The sequence below is a fragment of the Anthonomus grandis genome, chromosome 2 (assembly GCF_022605725.1).
Source record: "Anthonomus grandis grandis chromosome 2, icAntGran1.3, whole genome shotgun sequence".
NCBI lineage: Eukaryota > Metazoa > Arthropoda > Insecta > Coleoptera > Curculionidae > Anthonomus > Anthonomus grandis.
This window is the reverse complement of record NC_065547.1, coordinates 27,848,506-27,866,657: the sequence shown is the minus strand read 5'-3', so window position 1 is coordinate 27,866,657 and position 18,152 is coordinate 27,848,506. Positions and strand designations below refer to the sequence as shown.

Below are 18,152 nucleotides of genomic sequence, written 5' to 3'. Positions count from 1 at the left end.
TTCACAGTTCGGCACTTATCCAATCCAAAGATTATTCCTATATCATCAGAGAAATTTTTCACTATTTAAAGCATCTGTTCTAGTTGATTTCCTGTTGCAGCAAGAATTTTTAAATCATCCATATAAAGTAGATGGTTTACTCTTATTAGTTTTCTATTATTCTTTTTTAGGGCATATCCGTACTTAGTTGAATTGAGTTGGCTAGAAAGTGGGTTTATGGCAAGGCAGAACCAAAGTGGACTTAACGCATCTTTTTTATTATTTACAGCCAGTTAAGGCTCGCACTCCCTCTAAGGGGGGGAGGGGGGGGGGGGTATCATTTACTTATCCCAGATACCTCCGATATCAAAAGGATTAAGCTCTGTGGTCTGTGGGGGCCTTTTCGGTGCCCTTAAGTGACCTGAAATGTAGAGTTATCTCCTAGGAATTTTCGGGTGCTGCGAGCAGTTGCCAGTAGTACTGCCTTTTGCATGTACTTATATAGATGTTCGCCAGTTCCTAGTTGTTTAAGGTATTCCAGTAGACTCTTTGGTATTACACCCGTTGTCGATATAACAATTGGGATGGTCTGAACATTATCCATTCTCCATTGCCTTCTGATTTGAATTTCTAGATCTCTGTATTTGGCGATTTTCTCAGTGTGTTTCTCTTGCAGATTATTGTTGTTCGGTATGGCTACGTCAATTAGAGTTGTTTTCCTGGAAATTTTATCTATTAAAATAAGATCTGGTCTATTATGCCTTGCATGTTGATCTGTAAGTACACTGCAGTCCCAATATAACTTATATCGGTCATTTTCCACTACGGGTTCTGGAGTATATTTATAATACGGAACCTTCTCTGTTGTAATAAGTTCCAACTTCATTGCCAGCTCTTGATGTAAAATTTTCCCAACTGAGTCGTGCCGTTCTTTGTATTCTGTCGCTGCAAAGGCCTGATAACAAAAGGCCACATAACAGGAGGATGCTCCTGTTATGTGCTGGATTGTCTCTGATGTTTGGCATCCATACCGGCATTTGTCGTTTTGTACGGACGGATCTCTGACGATGTGCTTGAGATAATTTCTTGTTGGTATAATCTGATCTTGGATGGCGAGTAGAAAGCCCTCGGTTTCTGGAAACATCTTGCCTGATACCAACCAATAGTTCGACGAAGCAGTGTCGACATGATTTTGGCTGATCTCATTAGGAGGCCGCCCATGAAGCGGCTTCTCCATCCAGATGCGGAGTTTCTCCTGGTCCGTATGATGGTAGCTGCGCGCTTCCTCGCTCTTAAGTTGTAGAGGAGTGGAATCGTCTATTTGATTTATTGCGCGATGCAGCGTGGAATTTTCTCCTTGCCTGTAAAAATAGGATCTTAAGTTAATGATTTGTTTTTCAAGTTGTTTACTTAGATCTATTAATCCTCTTCCTCCAAGGTGGCGGGGAAGCATTGTTCTTTCAGTGGCACTTCGAGGGTGGTGGTTGTGCGTTTTAGTAAGTAGGGTCCTCACTTTTCTTTGTAGCCTTTCTATGTCTGTCCTACTCCAATTAATTACCTCAAAAGAATAACTAAGAGCTGAACATGCGTAGGAGTTAAGTGCCTTAAACATATTTTTGCTGTTGAGATTGGTTCTCAAAACTTGTCTTACCCTTTTCACAAACTCGTTAGTCAGTTCGCATTTCATTGTTTGTTGTTCAATCGTTTGTGATTGTTTCATCCCCAAGTATTTGTAAATTTCGTGTTCGCCCATGGCCTCGATGGTCTGGACATTCTGCATCTGATATTCTCCTGGCTGAATTTTTCCTCGGATTATATTGAGAGTACGGCATTTATCTAGTCCAAATTGCATGCCGATGTCGTTGGAGAACTCTTCTACTATATACAGCATTTGGTTTAGTTGGTTCCTAGTTGCAGTCATTATTTTTAAATCATCCATATACAGTAAGTGATTTAACTTTGCAATCTCGGTGTTATTATCTCGGATGCTAAACCCATAGTTGGTAGAGTTAAGACGGTTCGAAAGAGGATTCATAGCAAGGCAGAACCATAATGGGCTCAGTGAGTCCCCTTGGAAGATTCCTGTTCGAATTGGAATGTTGTTTGTACTTACTGCGCTTTTACCCTGTACTTCGAGCTGGATCGTTGTTCTCCAACTTGTCATAGCGCTGTCTAGAAAAGACAAAGTATTACCATCAACTTTATACACTTTTAATATGTTTATAAGCCATTCGTGTGGTACTGAGTCGAAGGCTTTCTTATAGTCGACGTAGGCAGTAAAAATATTTCTCTTGTTGTGATATGCCTGGTTGTTGATGACAGAGTCGATAATAAGTTGTTCTTTACAGCCCATAGACCCTTTAGCGCATCCTTTTTGTTGTGCGGCTATGATGTTGTTTTCCTCACAGTGTTGATAAATGCGCTGTGTTAAACATGAAGTGATAATTTTATACAAAGTAGGTAGGCACGTTACCGGTCGGTACTTAGACGGATCTTGTGTGTTGTTCTGGTCTTTAGGCAGTAGATAGGTTACTCCTTGCGTTAGGAACGCTGGCATTTCCTGTGGGTTAAGAATAACGTGGTTAATTAATTCTGAGAGTTTAGGATGCACACTCCGTAGTTTCTTTAGCCAAAAGTTATGAACTCCATCTGGGCCAGGTGTTTTCCAATTATGCAGTTTTTTGATAATCTGGTTGACTTCCTCGATAGTGAATGGTCGATGTTCCATCTGGTTATATTTATTACTGTTTTGTTTCTCTTCAGTAACCCAACTTGCGTTGATATTGCATGTTGTTTGAGTTGCAAGTTGTTTGGCCCAAAAATCTTGAATTTGTTCTTTCGTGGGGTATTGTTTATCTGGGTGATGTAATTTTAAATTTAGCTCTCTATAAAATTGTTTTTCGGCCTTTTCAAAACGAAGATTGTCACGTTTTCGGTTATTACTGGTCTTGTATCTTCGTAGGCGCTCTGAAAATAAGGAAAGTTTCTGTTTTAGAGTATCCAGGCATTGTTGAGCTGTATTATTTTCTGGTTCATGCCGAGTGTGGATGTTGTTTCTCTGCAAAATTTCATGAACTTTCTGTTTTAGTCTATTTGTTCGTGTACCCCTCAGATATTCTGTTAGTTGACCGATATCTTTTCGAAACCTCTGAATTTTTCGTTGAAGTCTGGTCTCCCATGGCGGTATCGGGAGCTCGGTTCTTGCAGAGTCATTGTGGATCCTTATCTTAATCTTCATGGTTTTAGCAACGGCAGTTGCTGCGCTATAAACTAATAGGTGAAGAGATTGCATGTTATTAATATTTAAAAGATAAGGTGGAAGAATTTTGGTGTTTAAAAGTTCCATAATTTGACCTAGTTTTTTTGAAGAGTTTACTTTTGGAAGTTTGGGTCTTATCAGTGGGTTGGTTCCCTCAAATTCTAGCATCGCACGTGCCATTTCTGCAGATAGTTCATGATATAGCTCAGAATTGTTCTCTTGGGTGTTTTCGGTAGTGTTAAGTTCCTGTGTGTCATTTAATACGTTTTCTATTACAGGTTGCTCCTCAGCTGGTTCATTGTTAGCGGGGTCTTGTTCGTTGTTAGTTTGCGCTTGTATTTCTTCTTTAATGGTATTGAGTCTTGTCTCTGGAATTAGGTGATTACGCATTATTACCCGATACTGGTCTGCTACTCTCTGTTCGGTAACTTGGAGATGTGGATAGATTTTCCTAAATTCGGCATGTAAAGGTTGTCTGTAGCCGATCATTTCTCGTCCCAGGTTGGTCACTTTATAAAAGCTGCGCATGACGGTTTCATTCATCGCAGATGTCTATTTCATGCGCTGTCTTTGTAGTCCCGCCTGGGTGAGCGCTGGCTGAAGAGCGCTTATTATTATTATTATTATTATTATTATTATTATTATTATTATTATTATTATTATTATTATTATTATTATTATTATTATTATTATTATTATTATTATTATTATTATTATTATTATTATTATTATTATTATTATTATTATTATTATTATTATTATTATTATTAGGCCAGCCCAGTTTAAATATTTGATTATGCTGACGAGGACTTGACCCCACAGAGTTGGGGACAATAATTCTCAAAAACGTGGTCTCTCTCCATCTCACTGGGCAGAGTTCCGAGCGATGATATTTGAGTGCTAGGCAGATTACTGCGGATGGATTATTGTCCGGCCAACTTATTTTTTGTGTTTTTTCATAAGTAGTTCGACGCCCCATTAATACATAGGCGACGACCTGGTCCTAGTGATTAAAGGCAAGAAAAAGACTGTTCCATTAGAAAGTTTATATGCCTCATAGTAATTAAATGAGAAGTAGTAGCTTAGGTACCATCCTCTTTGCACAGAATCGACTACAAGCCTCTTAAAGTTAGCCTTTGCTAGGGGCTTTCGAAATCTAGTTGCACTGGTAATGTTTTCTATCTTTACGCAGAATGTCTGCACGATTCCCTTAGTATTTGTCTGTTTGAGATGTTACATAAGTTTAGCGAAGTTAATAATGAAATTTAGTATTTATTGCTTTATTAAACGCTTTTCTTTATCCTTGGTACTACCAGGCCTAGATATCTATCGCCAGAAATATAATCCTCAGGGGATGCGACCGAAGAATAATAATGAATTTCTTATTGGTACTTTCTCGGAGATCGTAACATTACGACGCTGGTCATATGCAACGTTGACAAGGTGTAAAGAACAATAAAAAACTATGCTTAATTGCTCTGGACACTAGTTTTGTTATTTAATTCTCTTTAAATATATGATAAAAGTAGTTATTAGTTAAATGTTCTTTATATAATATTACGTGGTTACTTCTCATAATTGCATGTTAAATTGTTATAACCTTAGACCATTATATGATAATGATATATAATGGTATAGTAATATTTAAAAGCTTTAGTGATAAAACGAGAACTAGTTGATGGTAAAGTTTACAAACATGCGTAAGTAAATGAACAAAAAAACAAAACTTTTAAAAAAATTAAGCAAATAATAATTCTTTAAGTCTGGACTATATATATTGCTTTGATCGCACAAATCTGCGCTAATATACAAAAGGATTAAAAAAAGTACGACTTTGAGTTGGTTTACCAGTGGAAACTTTTACAATATAAATTTGAAAGTGAAGAAGAACGATCCAAGGCCCTCAATAATGGAAGTTATAAAATTAATACTATTCGGCCCATCGATGCACAACCTACCTACCGTGGTAATGACATTTTTTTTTTACTTACGGTTTTTGATTCTCTAGAATTTTAAAAAGAAAAGTTGACAAAGGATAGGTTCTTTGGAATACTACGCAAGTACGCAAGCAGAAAAAGCAAGCTTATAAGCAAAAAATGTCTTTTTTAGATGGGGAATCATTATATGCTTTAGCCGACTAGTGGCAGGGCTTAAATAGAGCATAATTAGTAAATTGGGAGATTATCTGGTACACAGGCGGCTCCAAACCGACTGGTAACAAACGACTCTAAATCTATAATCGACGTATCTAAATGTATAGCTATCGCGGCACTAAAGAGTCTGCTTAATAGCGATACACTTTGAGAAGGACGGAAGCACTTGACATGAGACAGGCTAAGGACACACCATAGCTTGGCCCTCACCAGATAATTACTGCACTTAAATAGCGGCGAAATCCGGCTCTTAACGACCCTTTTATCTGGACACTGGCACTTAAGTCGCCATCTTCACACCCTAGGATAACCTGTAAAACCGTTGGTATTGGAAACAGGAAGAAACTGCAGATCACTTTACTAAAAAAGTGCACAGCGTTAGATTCAATTCATTTCTAGGAAATACTTACAGTTTGTCCAGACATAAAAATAAAGAAACAGAAATAAAAACTACATAAAATCCCTCAGAATAGATAATTTCATTGGCTTTTTCAAGGCTAATGGCCTTTGGTAATCCTCGGCGGAGCATAGCTCCATTGGTTGTTCATTGAAGAAGTTAATAAGTAGAAACACGTGTTGTCAGGTACCACCTTTACTTTTTCTGCTTTCCTACTTACGCAGTAACCTGAAGAATCCATTTAGAATCCATTTTTTGAGAACGTTTAAATTTAATAAACACTTTCTTGCCTGTGGTAGTAAAATTGTGTTTAGAAAATACTATAACAATAAATTTTGTATAAGTTTGTGTAGAAAAATCTAAAAAAGAGCGAATTTTTATCACAATCCCAAGAACTGAGCTTAATGGAACTCCGGCTACTTTGGGCGTGGTTACCGAAGAAATTCGCGATGGAAGTCCGATGATTGAGCCTTATCCTTCGCTGTCTTGGCATGTGGAGTTGGAAAAGTGTAATGAACATCGAATTGTGTCTGTTTTTAGAATTTGGGTAAGTATACGCTATACTTAACTTAAAAGGTCAAGATTTTTGATATATAAATCCTGCATAATATGAACATTGCATTTTCTATTATCAAAGCTTCTCACTGACAGTAATTGGCAACCCAAGATTAGAAACGCACTATCTGGTGGTTTTACGAGTTAAATTGTTGAAAAGTTGACACTAAGTTTCGAATATACTTAGCTGTAGTAGTATACTCGTACTTTTACCCACCAAACTAAGACACAATATTGAAAACAGTTCCCACTGCGCAGTATTCTCGTTTGTCATTTTATTATGATTTTCCGCGTCATCCTTCACCTAGTAAGGATTAGAAGATGGCGCTGCGAAGTGACTAGCACGATTGTAGTTTGGTCTCCTAAATTTTTTTAATTAATTGTGAATCAAGTGCCAAAAAATATTTGGAGTGTTGTGTAATACATTGTGCAAGAACCTGTAATCATGGTTAAGCAAAAATCTGAAGATTTAAGCAGCAAACAAGCAGCGGAAATACAAAAACTTACGGAGAGGTTAGAAGAAATGGCGCTAAAATTTGACACGCAGCTAAAAGGTTTTAAAAAAGATCTTGGGGCTAGGACCAGAGGAAAATCAACATCCACCGATTTTTCCGAAGACATAGAGGCAGTTGTCTCTTTAAACAAAAGGTTTCAAGACTTTGAAAAATCAGTTTTGGATATCATTGAAAACCTTAAGTCGGATATTGCGTCGCTAAAGCAAACCAATACGTTGTGCATGTCAACAAACCAGAACAGTATTTTACTGCACGGTATAAATGAACTACAAGACGACCTATGTGCCTTTGTTATTAAAACAATTTCAACCAAGATTGGTGTTAAAATTACAAAGGCCGAAATAAATTTTGCTCATCGCATTGGACAGAAAAAAGCAAATTCCGAGAAGCCCAGGCCGGTGTTAGTATCGTTTTGCCATAGGTGGCTCTGAGACGACGTGTTTTTTAATAAAAAAAGGCTAAAAGGTCAAGCTATTCTAATAACCGAAGTTCTAACTCCTGAGATGGGTAAAATTTTTAAAATCGTGAGAAATAAATATAAAAACTTGTGCTGGACTTCTAGGGGTAGAGTGTTTGTGATGGTAGAAAACCAAAAGTTTTGCGTCGACTCCGAAAAAGAGTTACAAGACCTTGTTAATGAGTGTGTGATTGCCGATTAAAACTAAAAATAAAGGTACGTTTAATGATTATGTGCACTTTCATTATGATAGCTACTTTAATTTCAAAGGTGATGATTTTTATTGGTTTTGGTGGTCATAAAAAGCATTGCTTTGCAGTGATATTTTTTATTTCTAATCACTTGATCGGTTTATTTGTAATTTATGCTTGCGGGACCAAAGTGCTCTCTTATCATTACGGTAGAGCTATTCTGTTTTTACTTAAGATCTTTAGGTCTATTATCGGGATTTATTAGGAATAGATATGTGCTTGATATATATTTTTTATTTGTATTACATTTGGGGAGTGGTGGGCTTTCTATATGGTTTTTAATGGGCGGAAACTTTGGCGAGCGCAGTCGGTGGGGTGGTTTGGGGTATTTATTCTGTGATGGCGAATAATAGTACCATGCAAGATCAGCAGGTGCACACTGTGTTCAGTGTTAGCCACGTAAACATACGTTCTATAAAAATAGGCTTTGATGAATTTGTAAATTATGCCTCTGACTTTAATTTTGATATATTGGGGATTTCAGAAATATGGCTTACTCCTGAGGATGACACTTTATTTTAATATTCCAGGATACAATTTTTTAAGAAAAGATCGGGGTTCTCGTGGAGGAGGTTTGGGCATTTACGTAAAAAAACATATAAAATTTTCGTTAGTCACATTTGAAGATGCCACAGATGACTTTGAGTATCTCAGTTTTAAATTGACGTTAAATAAAAAAAAATATACTCGTTACAAACTTATACAAGCCTCCTTCTACGAATACATCTGGGTTTCTTGATTTTTTTGAGGACATGTTAAGCGTCTCTGTACCATATTATGATAGTGTAATTCTTTAATCTTAACGATAACGAAACGTTTAATCTTTGTCAGAAAATAATGGATCCAACTAGAATAAATATTTCCTCAAATACATCTACCCTTTTGGATCTAATAATAATTAGGTGATAACCTTGAATACATGAATGCCAAATCTGTATACATGCCAGAGAGTGTAACTGATCATAACCTAACATATATAGAGCTAAATATTCCTAAATATCAAGCATATAAAAAAGTTATAAAATATCGTGACTATGCAAAAACTAATACCATAGCTTTTAAAAATGAGGCAGAACAACTCCCGTGGCATGATATATATTATACTTATAATATTAATGAAAAAATTGCAATACTAAAAAATAATATTACTTACTTAATTAATAAATATGCACCTTTTAAAACTATAATATTACAAGAGAAACCTTTTACTCCCTGGATCACGAGCAATATAAAATTTTTAATGAAACTTAGAGATAAGGCACGCCACAAATATTTAAAACAGAAAACTCCTGTGAATTTAAATTACTACAGACAGCTTCGAAATTTCGGAGATTATTTCGAGAAAACGACATATTTCAAACAATTTTCCTTAAAAAAAGGTAAAGATTTTTGGAATACCGCTAAAAAACTTAATTTTACAAAAACTAAAAACAATCCTTTACCAAAAACACTAAATAATGCAGTAGACCTAAACTCATTTTTTTCTAACTCCGTGACTTTTACAAAATCAACCTCAAATGAAAAAATTGACTTCTACAAAAATAATAAACTAAATGTCAATCAGGAAGAGTTTTATATCAATATTAATGATGAGGAAAAAACTGCGAATATTATAAAAAACATAGGAAGTAATGCAATGGGAGTTGATGAAATTTGTATTAATGATTTAAATATATGTCTTCCTTATTGTTTAGAGGCTTTAGTTAATATTATTAATAGTTGTATTTTGCAGAAAATTTATCCTAGTGAATGGAAACAAGCTATCCTTATTCCTTTACCTAAAATTTCCTCCCCTGAAGAATTTAAAGACATAAGACCAATAAGCATTTTACCAGTTATATCAAAAATATTAGAACGTCACATTTATAATGAACTCTATAAATATTTATATAATTTTAAAATAATTCCTGATTATCAGTCGGGATTTCGAAAATCTTTTAGTACTACAACAAGTCTCATAAGCCTTATTAATGATATTAGAATTAAAGAAGACAAAAAACAGATAACTTGCTTAACCCTACTTGATTTTAGTAAAGCATTCGACAGCATTGATCATAAATTACTATTAGCTAAATTAGACTATTTTGGGTTGTCAACAAATGCCATTATATTTTTCCAATCTTATCTTGAGGGTCGGTCTCACTGCGTTCGGGTAATCAAAAAGTCAAATTATGAGTTCTCCAACTTCTTGCCTCTTACCATGGGTAATCCACAAGGATCCATATTAGGACCGTTGCTGTTTTCTCTCTATGTGGCTGATATGGAAAAGGGTCTTCAAAATTCAAAACTCCAACAGTATGCTGACGATTCCCAGGTATATATTGCTTTTGATACTCCAGGTCTGCATGAGGCGCAAAATAAAATAAATACTGATCTACAGAGCTTGGCCGTGTTTACTGAGAATCATAAATTAAAACTTAACGCATCAAAATCATGTGTAATGTTTGTAACACATAACAAGAGTCAGCTGCAAAAGGTTTCAAACAGATTTAAAGTAGTTGTTAATGGCGAGTCTGTTCCAGTTGTAACTGAAAAACGTAATTTAGGTGTAGTTATTGATTCAAATCTTAACTTTACTTCCCATATTAAAGTCAAACTTCAAGCCGCCTACATCAGATTAAAGGGCCTTTATCAGTAAAAGCCTAACAATCAATTTCTGCAACATCAGAGGCCTAAACACCAATATTAATGCAGTACACCAACACCTGCAATCAAATAAGCCTCACATTCTGGCATTGGCAGAAACAAAGGTGAAACCTTCAACAACAAATGTTCACCTCATTTATCCTGGATACGATCTACACACCCGATTTCGAATAAACTTTGGATTGGCAGTATTTGTCAAGAGCGATTTGAGTTGCCAGCGGGAGGAAACGCTTGAACCTGCGGACTTCGACGTTATGTGGTTCAAAATAATAGCCAGCGGAGCCACGAAATTTATCTGCTGTATCTACAGACCACCAAGCGACACCCAATATAGGCGACTCTTTTTGAACCTGGTTGATTGCATTAACCAACTGCAAATTGACTACCCAAGCGCAGAAATCATCGTCATGGGTGATTTTAACGTTCACAATATCAACTGGCTGCGCTTCTGCAATAAGAACGACGATGAAGGACGAGAAGCTGAGCCATTTTCCACCATATGCGGGCTTACGCAGCTTATGGAGGAGCCTACCAGAATCCCCGATCGAGACGGCGAGTTCGCGAGTCTCCTAGATCTGGTCTTGGCTTCAGACCCTGACTCGTACACTGTATCAGTACAGGCCCCCCTAGGAACATCGGACCACAAATTGATAACAGTAACTCTTGCCAGTTGGATGTTAAAACGCAGGATCCTCCGATGCCGGGGAAGGTATGGCACTATAAATCAGCAGAGTGGAACCATCTTCGGGAATTTTATCGCTTATTCCCTTGGAAAGAAGTCTGCTTTAGAACCAATAACATTTCAGAATGTGCAAACCAAATTACAGAGACGATCTTGGCAGGAATGGAAGCTTATATCCCTTTTTCTACTAAATGCAGATCAAACAACAAGCAATGGTTCAACCTGAATTGCAAAAAGGCAGTAAACACTAAAAATGCAGCATATCGCAAATGGCGTCAACATCCTTCCACCGAAAATTGGAGGAACTTTTTAACCTCCAGAAATAGCTGCAAGCGAATTATTGATGAATGCAAAGAGAGTCACAACAACAGAATCAAAAACAAATTGCTAAACTGCCCAAATGGAACAAGATCTTTCTGGTCGGTGTCGAAAGCCGTTAGTCAAGGATTTGCTAAATCGGCCTTGCTACCCGTAACAGCAGATGATGGTTCTATCGCGGTAACAGCAAGGGAAAAAGCCAACTTACTAGGTAAACTCTTCGCGTCCAATTCTACTCTGCACTCGCAAGGTAAAACACCGCCATATTTGCCAAGGGTGAATTCATCTATGGGAGAAATTTCGTTTCCCCAACGAATTATAAATAAAATTCTTAAAAGCGTAGACACCAACAAAGCTTCTGGACCCGATGGAATTCCAGCCCTAGTACTAAAACGTTGTGCAGACGAACTGACTCCTCCCTTATGTAGACTGTTCACGGCATCGTATAAACTGGGCTCATTTTCAACAAGCTGGAAAACTGCTCAAGTGCAAGCTGTACCCAAAAAGGGTAAGAAGACGATGCCGTCCAATTACCGCCCGATTGCACTAGTTCCAGTAATATCGAAGATTATGGAGAAAGCAGTCAACCAACAACTGTTAAGATATCTGGAATCATTTGGACTAATCAGCGATCATCAATACGGCTTCCGAAAGCTTAGATCCACCGGCGACCTTCTGGCTTACGTCACACATTTGTGGACGGAGGCCATGGAGAAGCACGGCGAGTCCCGCTCAGTCGCTCTTGACATTTCCAAGGCGTTTGACAGAGTGTGGCATGAGGGACTACTAACCAAGCTCTCCTCAATCGGCATACAAAACTCATTATTGAATTGGATCAAAAGTTTTCTTGAACAACGAACAATCCAAGTAGCCGTCGATGGACACCTCTCCGACAAATTTAACATTAACGCTGGAGTCCCTCAAGGATGCATTCTATCCCCCACCCTTTTCTTGATATATATCAACGATTTGCTAGGAACCACTGTCAATCCAATCTACAGCTTTGCGGCCGATAGCACACTTATTTCGACATTTAAGTCCGCCAAACCAACGACAGCCGCAACTTCTCAGAATCTTAGGCAGCAACAAGTAGCTTCAACCAACAACGATATTAGAGCAATCTTGGAGTGGGGCGGTAACAATCTGGTCAATTTTAACGCTAAAAAAACGCAGGCTGCAGTATTTACGATGAAGACTAACGTTGATGGCCCGGAGCTGGTTATGGCAGGGAAAACATTGCCAATGAAATCATCTTTACATCTTCTAGGAGTCGAAGTCACCAACAGTGTGTCCTGGCATGACCACGTTGCCGAGATCGCCAGGGCAGCTTCCAAAAAACTTGGAGTGCTTTTCAAAACGAAAAAACTGTATACACCAGAGCAGCTGCTGACTCTTTATAAGGCTCAAATACGCCGTTCCCTCGAGTATTGCTCGCATGTCTGGAGCTCTGTACCCAAGCATAGTTTAAAGCTGCTAGATTGTATACAGAAGAGAGCTATTCGTCTTATCGACAAACAAGAACTGACAAAGAGTCTGGATAGTCTGGAGCACAGGAGAAAGGTGGCTGATCTCTATTTATTCTACCGTTATTATCACGGTAAGTGCTCCTCTGAGCTGGCAGGCCTGATTCCACCCAGGGCCGTTCCGGCAAGAAGGACGCGTCGAGCAGTTGCGGCTCATCAACATCGAGTCCACCTGCCTACCCCAAGTACGTCGCTGTATCGGGACTCATTCATCTGGAGAACATCTTCTTTGTGGAACGGGCTTCCACCTCACATATTTCCCGACGCATACAACCTGCAGCGATTCAAGATAAATGCCCACAAATATCTTCGCGCAAGCACCACTCCAAGAGTGACATAGGACTTTCCTCTTGTGCTTGTGTTTACCATAAAACAAAAAAAAAAGAAGATGTTGCCTTCAAAAATAAAATATTGGCTGTGTGATACACTAGTTCTTTCATTACTTGACTATGGGGATATTGTATACGGCGATTCCTTAACTAAATACTTATCGAACAAAATACAAAAACCAGAATAGTTGCATGAGATATTCATTCAATATTGCGTCTAGAAACCGCATAACTCCATATTTAAATTCAAATTTAATTCTGAATATGAGCAATAGAAGGAAAGTCCATATGTTTAATTTAATTTATAAAATAATGAAAACCGGACAGCCTGCAAATTTAAGAAATTTATTTTTTAATCAAGATATTCCTTATAATACAAGAAATCCCCATTTGCTTAGAATTCCTTTACATAGAACAGCAACCTTTAAAAAATCTTTTTTATATATGGGCATTCGGATGTGGAATGAACTACCTATTTATATAAAGGAATGTTCGCCTAAAAAATTTATTATAAACTTACATTAAAATTGAATTCTCACTCGCCTGTTATCTACCCTCCGTGCTCGCCTCTATACCGTTCTCGCTCGTCTTTGGATTCTTTTGTTTTTTCTTTTTTTGTTTTTCTTTTTGCCCAGCTTCATAGCCACTCGCTAGTTCATTGTAAAATGCACATATCGCCCCTTTTGATTTTGGTATGGACCTTATTGTAAATACATAATATTACGTTTTTTAGAAAATAGTTTATTTAGGAACACGGGTTGTACAGCACATGTACAAGTAATCTATGTACTTGCATGTGTATCGGTTTTTTTTTATAAAAATCGCGTTGCACTCCGATTACCAAACAAATTGTTGTAATTTTGAATAATTTTGAATTATTTGTATATTCATGGAATTTTGTTTTGTATATTCTGTAATAATGTTTAATAATTTTGAATGGTAATAAAAGTATTTTTTTTTTTTTTAGTAAATACATTATTGTTTTTATGTCTTGCCCTTCTTCTCACCTTCCCCAACCTTTACCATCCTTAGCCTGTAGACAGACCGTATGATGCCGAATGAATCGTGGAAGCTACTACCGAATGCTCAGAGAATTGCAAGCATCGTGCAGTATTGTTTTTTCAACGAAAATCTTTGTCTTTAAATGCAATGCATCTCAAATAGTGTTAGATAAACCGCATAAGCGCGTAAATCTCCAAAAAGTTTTTATTCTTACGAAGAATCTTGTAATTAGACAAATTCGTTAGGCGCATATATTCGGCTGGTATGGCCTTATATGAAGTAGCACAATCTATATGCAAATTAGATGGAGACTAACTTATGGAACTACAAGGAAGATGATAGGAACTACAAGGTGGAGATTAATAATATCCTCGTACGGATTTCGGAGCACGGTGGATTAAAGGAACTAAAAGAGCAAGTTATAGTAGTACTGAGCCTAAAAGTTCCTTTTCGCAAACCCCGGTACCTCCGTCGTCACTGTTGATCCTCTACAACCCTAACCAGGTGACATATTTTTCTAATAACGAAAAGAAGGACTTTCCAGTCTGGGAAATTGATTTCTTCACGTTTCAGACATGGAGATTCCGTAATTAATTAATTAATTTTATGGCATGCCATCCTTCGAACTGCCGTCTTTTTACCTAGTCAGGAGGTGTGAGATAGAATTGTGGAGATAGAGTCGCAGAGTGTAGTGTGGAGTTATCGTACGAACCACTCTAAATATAATCCAAGTGGAGGCTTGAAAAAGCCAAAATTAAAAGAATAATAGCAAAATAATTAATTAAAGAACAGTTAGTATCACTAAGTATGTTTCAGCAGATCCAGATCTACTCCTTCAGAAAAAAATCATCACACATTTCAGATAAGAGAGATTTTACGAGACACCAGTAGTATTTCCATATTATCCTACCATAGTTTTTTATAAATCAATAGAAGTACCATAACATCTCTAACTATTTCGTATTTTTTGCAGGCCGATAAATGTGGGAGACTTTGGGTAATGGATAACGCCAAAGTGGGTAAAGTTTATCCTTGTACACCGCAAATTCTAGTTTTCGACTTGGAAACTGTAAATATTTTAGAGCAAATCGAATCAATATACAACTTAAATTTCCAGGACACTCTGTTGTACAAATACGAGCTGCCATACGACCAATACCAAAATATTTCATTATATTTAACGCCTATCGATAATTGTAAATAAACTTGGCTGTATGTGCCTGATTCTGATGGTCCTAGACTGCTGGTATATAATTTGGAAAAGAACGTTTCCTGGGCGATTCAGGATGAGAGTTTTAAGCCAGATCCTAACTACAAAAATTATACCATTCAAAGTGGGTTAATCAATGCAATCTGGTGTAAACTCTGGCTTGTATTACCGAGCATTTTAAGATCTAGAGAGAAATATATAACATTGATAGACAGCAAAAGTTAATAGTTGAGAATTTTCATGTTATAGATGCTGTCTACAGTCTATTTTTATCATATATTTCTATTGTGGTATATGGTTCTGACTAGATCTGTTGCGCTTTGAGATTTTAATACCCAAAGTGACTAGAATTTACCCTTTAGGTGATAGTTTTCAATCCGAGGATGGCATTTTATCGGTTGCCTTAAGCCCTAAGAGTGATCACCCTAACGAGGAACTATTTTATCATTCAATGTCAAGCATACGAGAATCATGGGTGTATTTGAAAGATTTAAAAAATCCAAAAAACTTTAAGAAGCCTTATGGGTCCCCTCAGTTATTTAATGTAAGTATATGAAATTTGGTGAATCAACTAATGCTTCCTAATTAGACTTATCCTACAACAAGAGATCAGCAGAGTCCAGTTGAAGCAATTGATAGCAAAGGACTGGTGTATTTTGCATTACTGATTGATGTACTTATTGTTAAATGGGATCCAACGACATCTTATGAAAGGAAAAATTTCAAGGTGATTGCAGATAATAAGGATACTATGCAGTTTCCTAATGGTATTAAGGTAGGCTCAATTCGGATATTTTTTCATAATTTTTTATTCAGTCCTTACAGATACCACCTTTTAAGCCTGATGGTAAAGAGATTTTATGGATGTTCCCAACAGCACTTCAGAAGTTTCAAAAACAACTAAATGGAAGTGAGGTTAATTTCAGGTTATTCCGTGTTGAGTTATAATTAAAAACATTTTGAATTAAAAAATGCTATTAAATAAATTACTCAAATGTCTCTTGTTTCTCCTTTAATCGTTCTACGGACACCATGTATATTATAAAGGGTGTTTTTTTAATATTGCAAAAAATTCAGGGGCGTGTTCCTATGACGAAATTAAGCAAAAAAGCTCCTATGAACATATTGTGTCCTAGATTTTACACTACAGGTGGTAAATTTGAAAACTTACTTTTTTCGATAAGTTTGATATCGCTGTAGATATTTTTCTAAAAGTTAGTAGCATTTTTCCTATACATAATTAAAATTTTTATATTCACCATTGGTGTTCATGCAGGCTTTGAACTGAATATGTTTTTAAAAGAAAATAATACGCCACTGGTTTTTCTAAATAAAAAATATTTTTGAGGTAGTTATTCAACAGATGCACGGTTTTCGCATAAAAAAAATATTGTGGATAACGGCTAAATCTGATTATCTTAATCAAGTATTACTTTTATAACTCTATTTTCAGCATTTTATACAAGAAACCTGAATTCTAGCACAGATTCAACTGAAGCATGGAAATCAACTAAAATCTTTAATACAGAGGTAGTTCTATGGACTAGAAAAAAAATTAGCCATTCTCCGAAAAGAAAGTGATATTAACAGTTGAAAACTCCAGCCAATGCGCAGACTCTATAGTCTCTATTCAAGATTTTTTTATTTCACTGTGCTTCCAAACTGTGATCCACAATTTTAAAATGATTTTAAATAGTTGAGGAAAAATAATATTATGGTTTCAAGTCCTACCATCAAATCTATTAAACAAATTTCAAAGATACCTTGTCTGAAAATATAAATAATATATAATATATAATATATAATAATATAATATAATATAGATTCCATCTTATATCACTGAAATAACTTAAATAAAATTTCAAATCGAGAAAAAGAATCAGAAATTAGAGTCTGAATTCTGAATGTAGCCTAATAAGTAATTATAGATTCCAGTCCATGTGCAGACTTTATTGTATGCTAGAAATTTTACTTCATCGTGTTTCCAAACATACAGTGCTTTTATTTCAAAACAAATCATCCCTAATAACTTCATAAAAAAAACATGCTAATTAGATATATATACACTTTATATCTTAGAACATTGAAAGGCCTTTCAATGTTCTAAGAGCAAGACAATAAAAAAGCCTATTTTCAAACTCCTTATGAACATTGGCAAGGGTCTGCCCGCTAATTTCTCTGCATTCTTGAAATATTCTATTTTTTAAATTCTCAATACTCTGAGGTGGGGTTTTATAAACTTTGCTTTTTAAGTAGCCCCAAAGAAAAAAGTCTAGTGGGGTTAGGTCCGGAGACCGCGCAGGCTATTCAATTGCACCACGTCTGCCAATCCACTTTTCTCAAAAATGTTCATCAAGCCACTCTCGAACTACGTGTTTTTTTTTTTTTCTAAGAAAGTTATTAAGGGTGGATCGTTTTGAAATGAAAGCACTGTATAGATAATTAGTAAATCCGACCGAAATCTAGGAACGAAGCCAGACAGGCTTTTTCATTTTCTAAAATATCGTACTAGTGCTCTACAGCACCTTTCCGACCTGATGGTATTTGAACCAAGAAGTTTTTTTTGTAAGTCGATATCTAAAAAATATCAAAGGTATATCCATATCCATCGTCTTAAGCAAAAAACTGGTAATACTGTTTGATAGATTAGTTAAGGCATCACTTATCTATCATTTGAGGTTATACACGTCAGGCCAAGTCGGATCTTAAGTGAGAAAATCAATGCATTAACAAATTTAAATCATAAGTTAAACGATAGCGTATTTCCTAATTGTCCGTTTACTAACTACTTTGTATCGTGTGAGGCATTCATTAAGCAAAAAATACATTTCCCTTCTAAGCAACCTGCGCAAGTTGGGAATTGGAGAATCCTTGAT

The 18,152-nt window shown here is 36.3% G+C and overlaps 1 protein-coding gene across 1 annotated transcript; it reads left to right on the top strand.

Annotated features, from left to right (window-relative positions):
• Positions 1-4,875: 4,875 nt before the first annotated feature.
• On the top strand, positions 4,876-16,265 carry LOC126750137 (major royal jelly protein 1-like). Its single transcript, XM_050459646.1, has 9 exons — positions 4,876-4,938; positions 5,001-5,204; positions 5,348-6,335; positions 15,040-15,135; positions 15,184-15,228; positions 15,271-15,400; positions 15,639-15,820; positions 15,866-16,051; positions 16,093-16,265. Exons 3-9 carry the CDS (start codon positions 6,249-6,251, stop codon positions 16,222-16,224), a joined length of 858 nt encoding a protein of 285 aa, XP_050315603.1. The 5' UTR covers positions 4,876-4,938; positions 5,001-5,204; positions 5,348-6,248; the 3' UTR covers positions 16,225-16,265.
• The last annotated feature ends 1,887 nt before the right edge of the window (positions 16,266-18,152 follow it).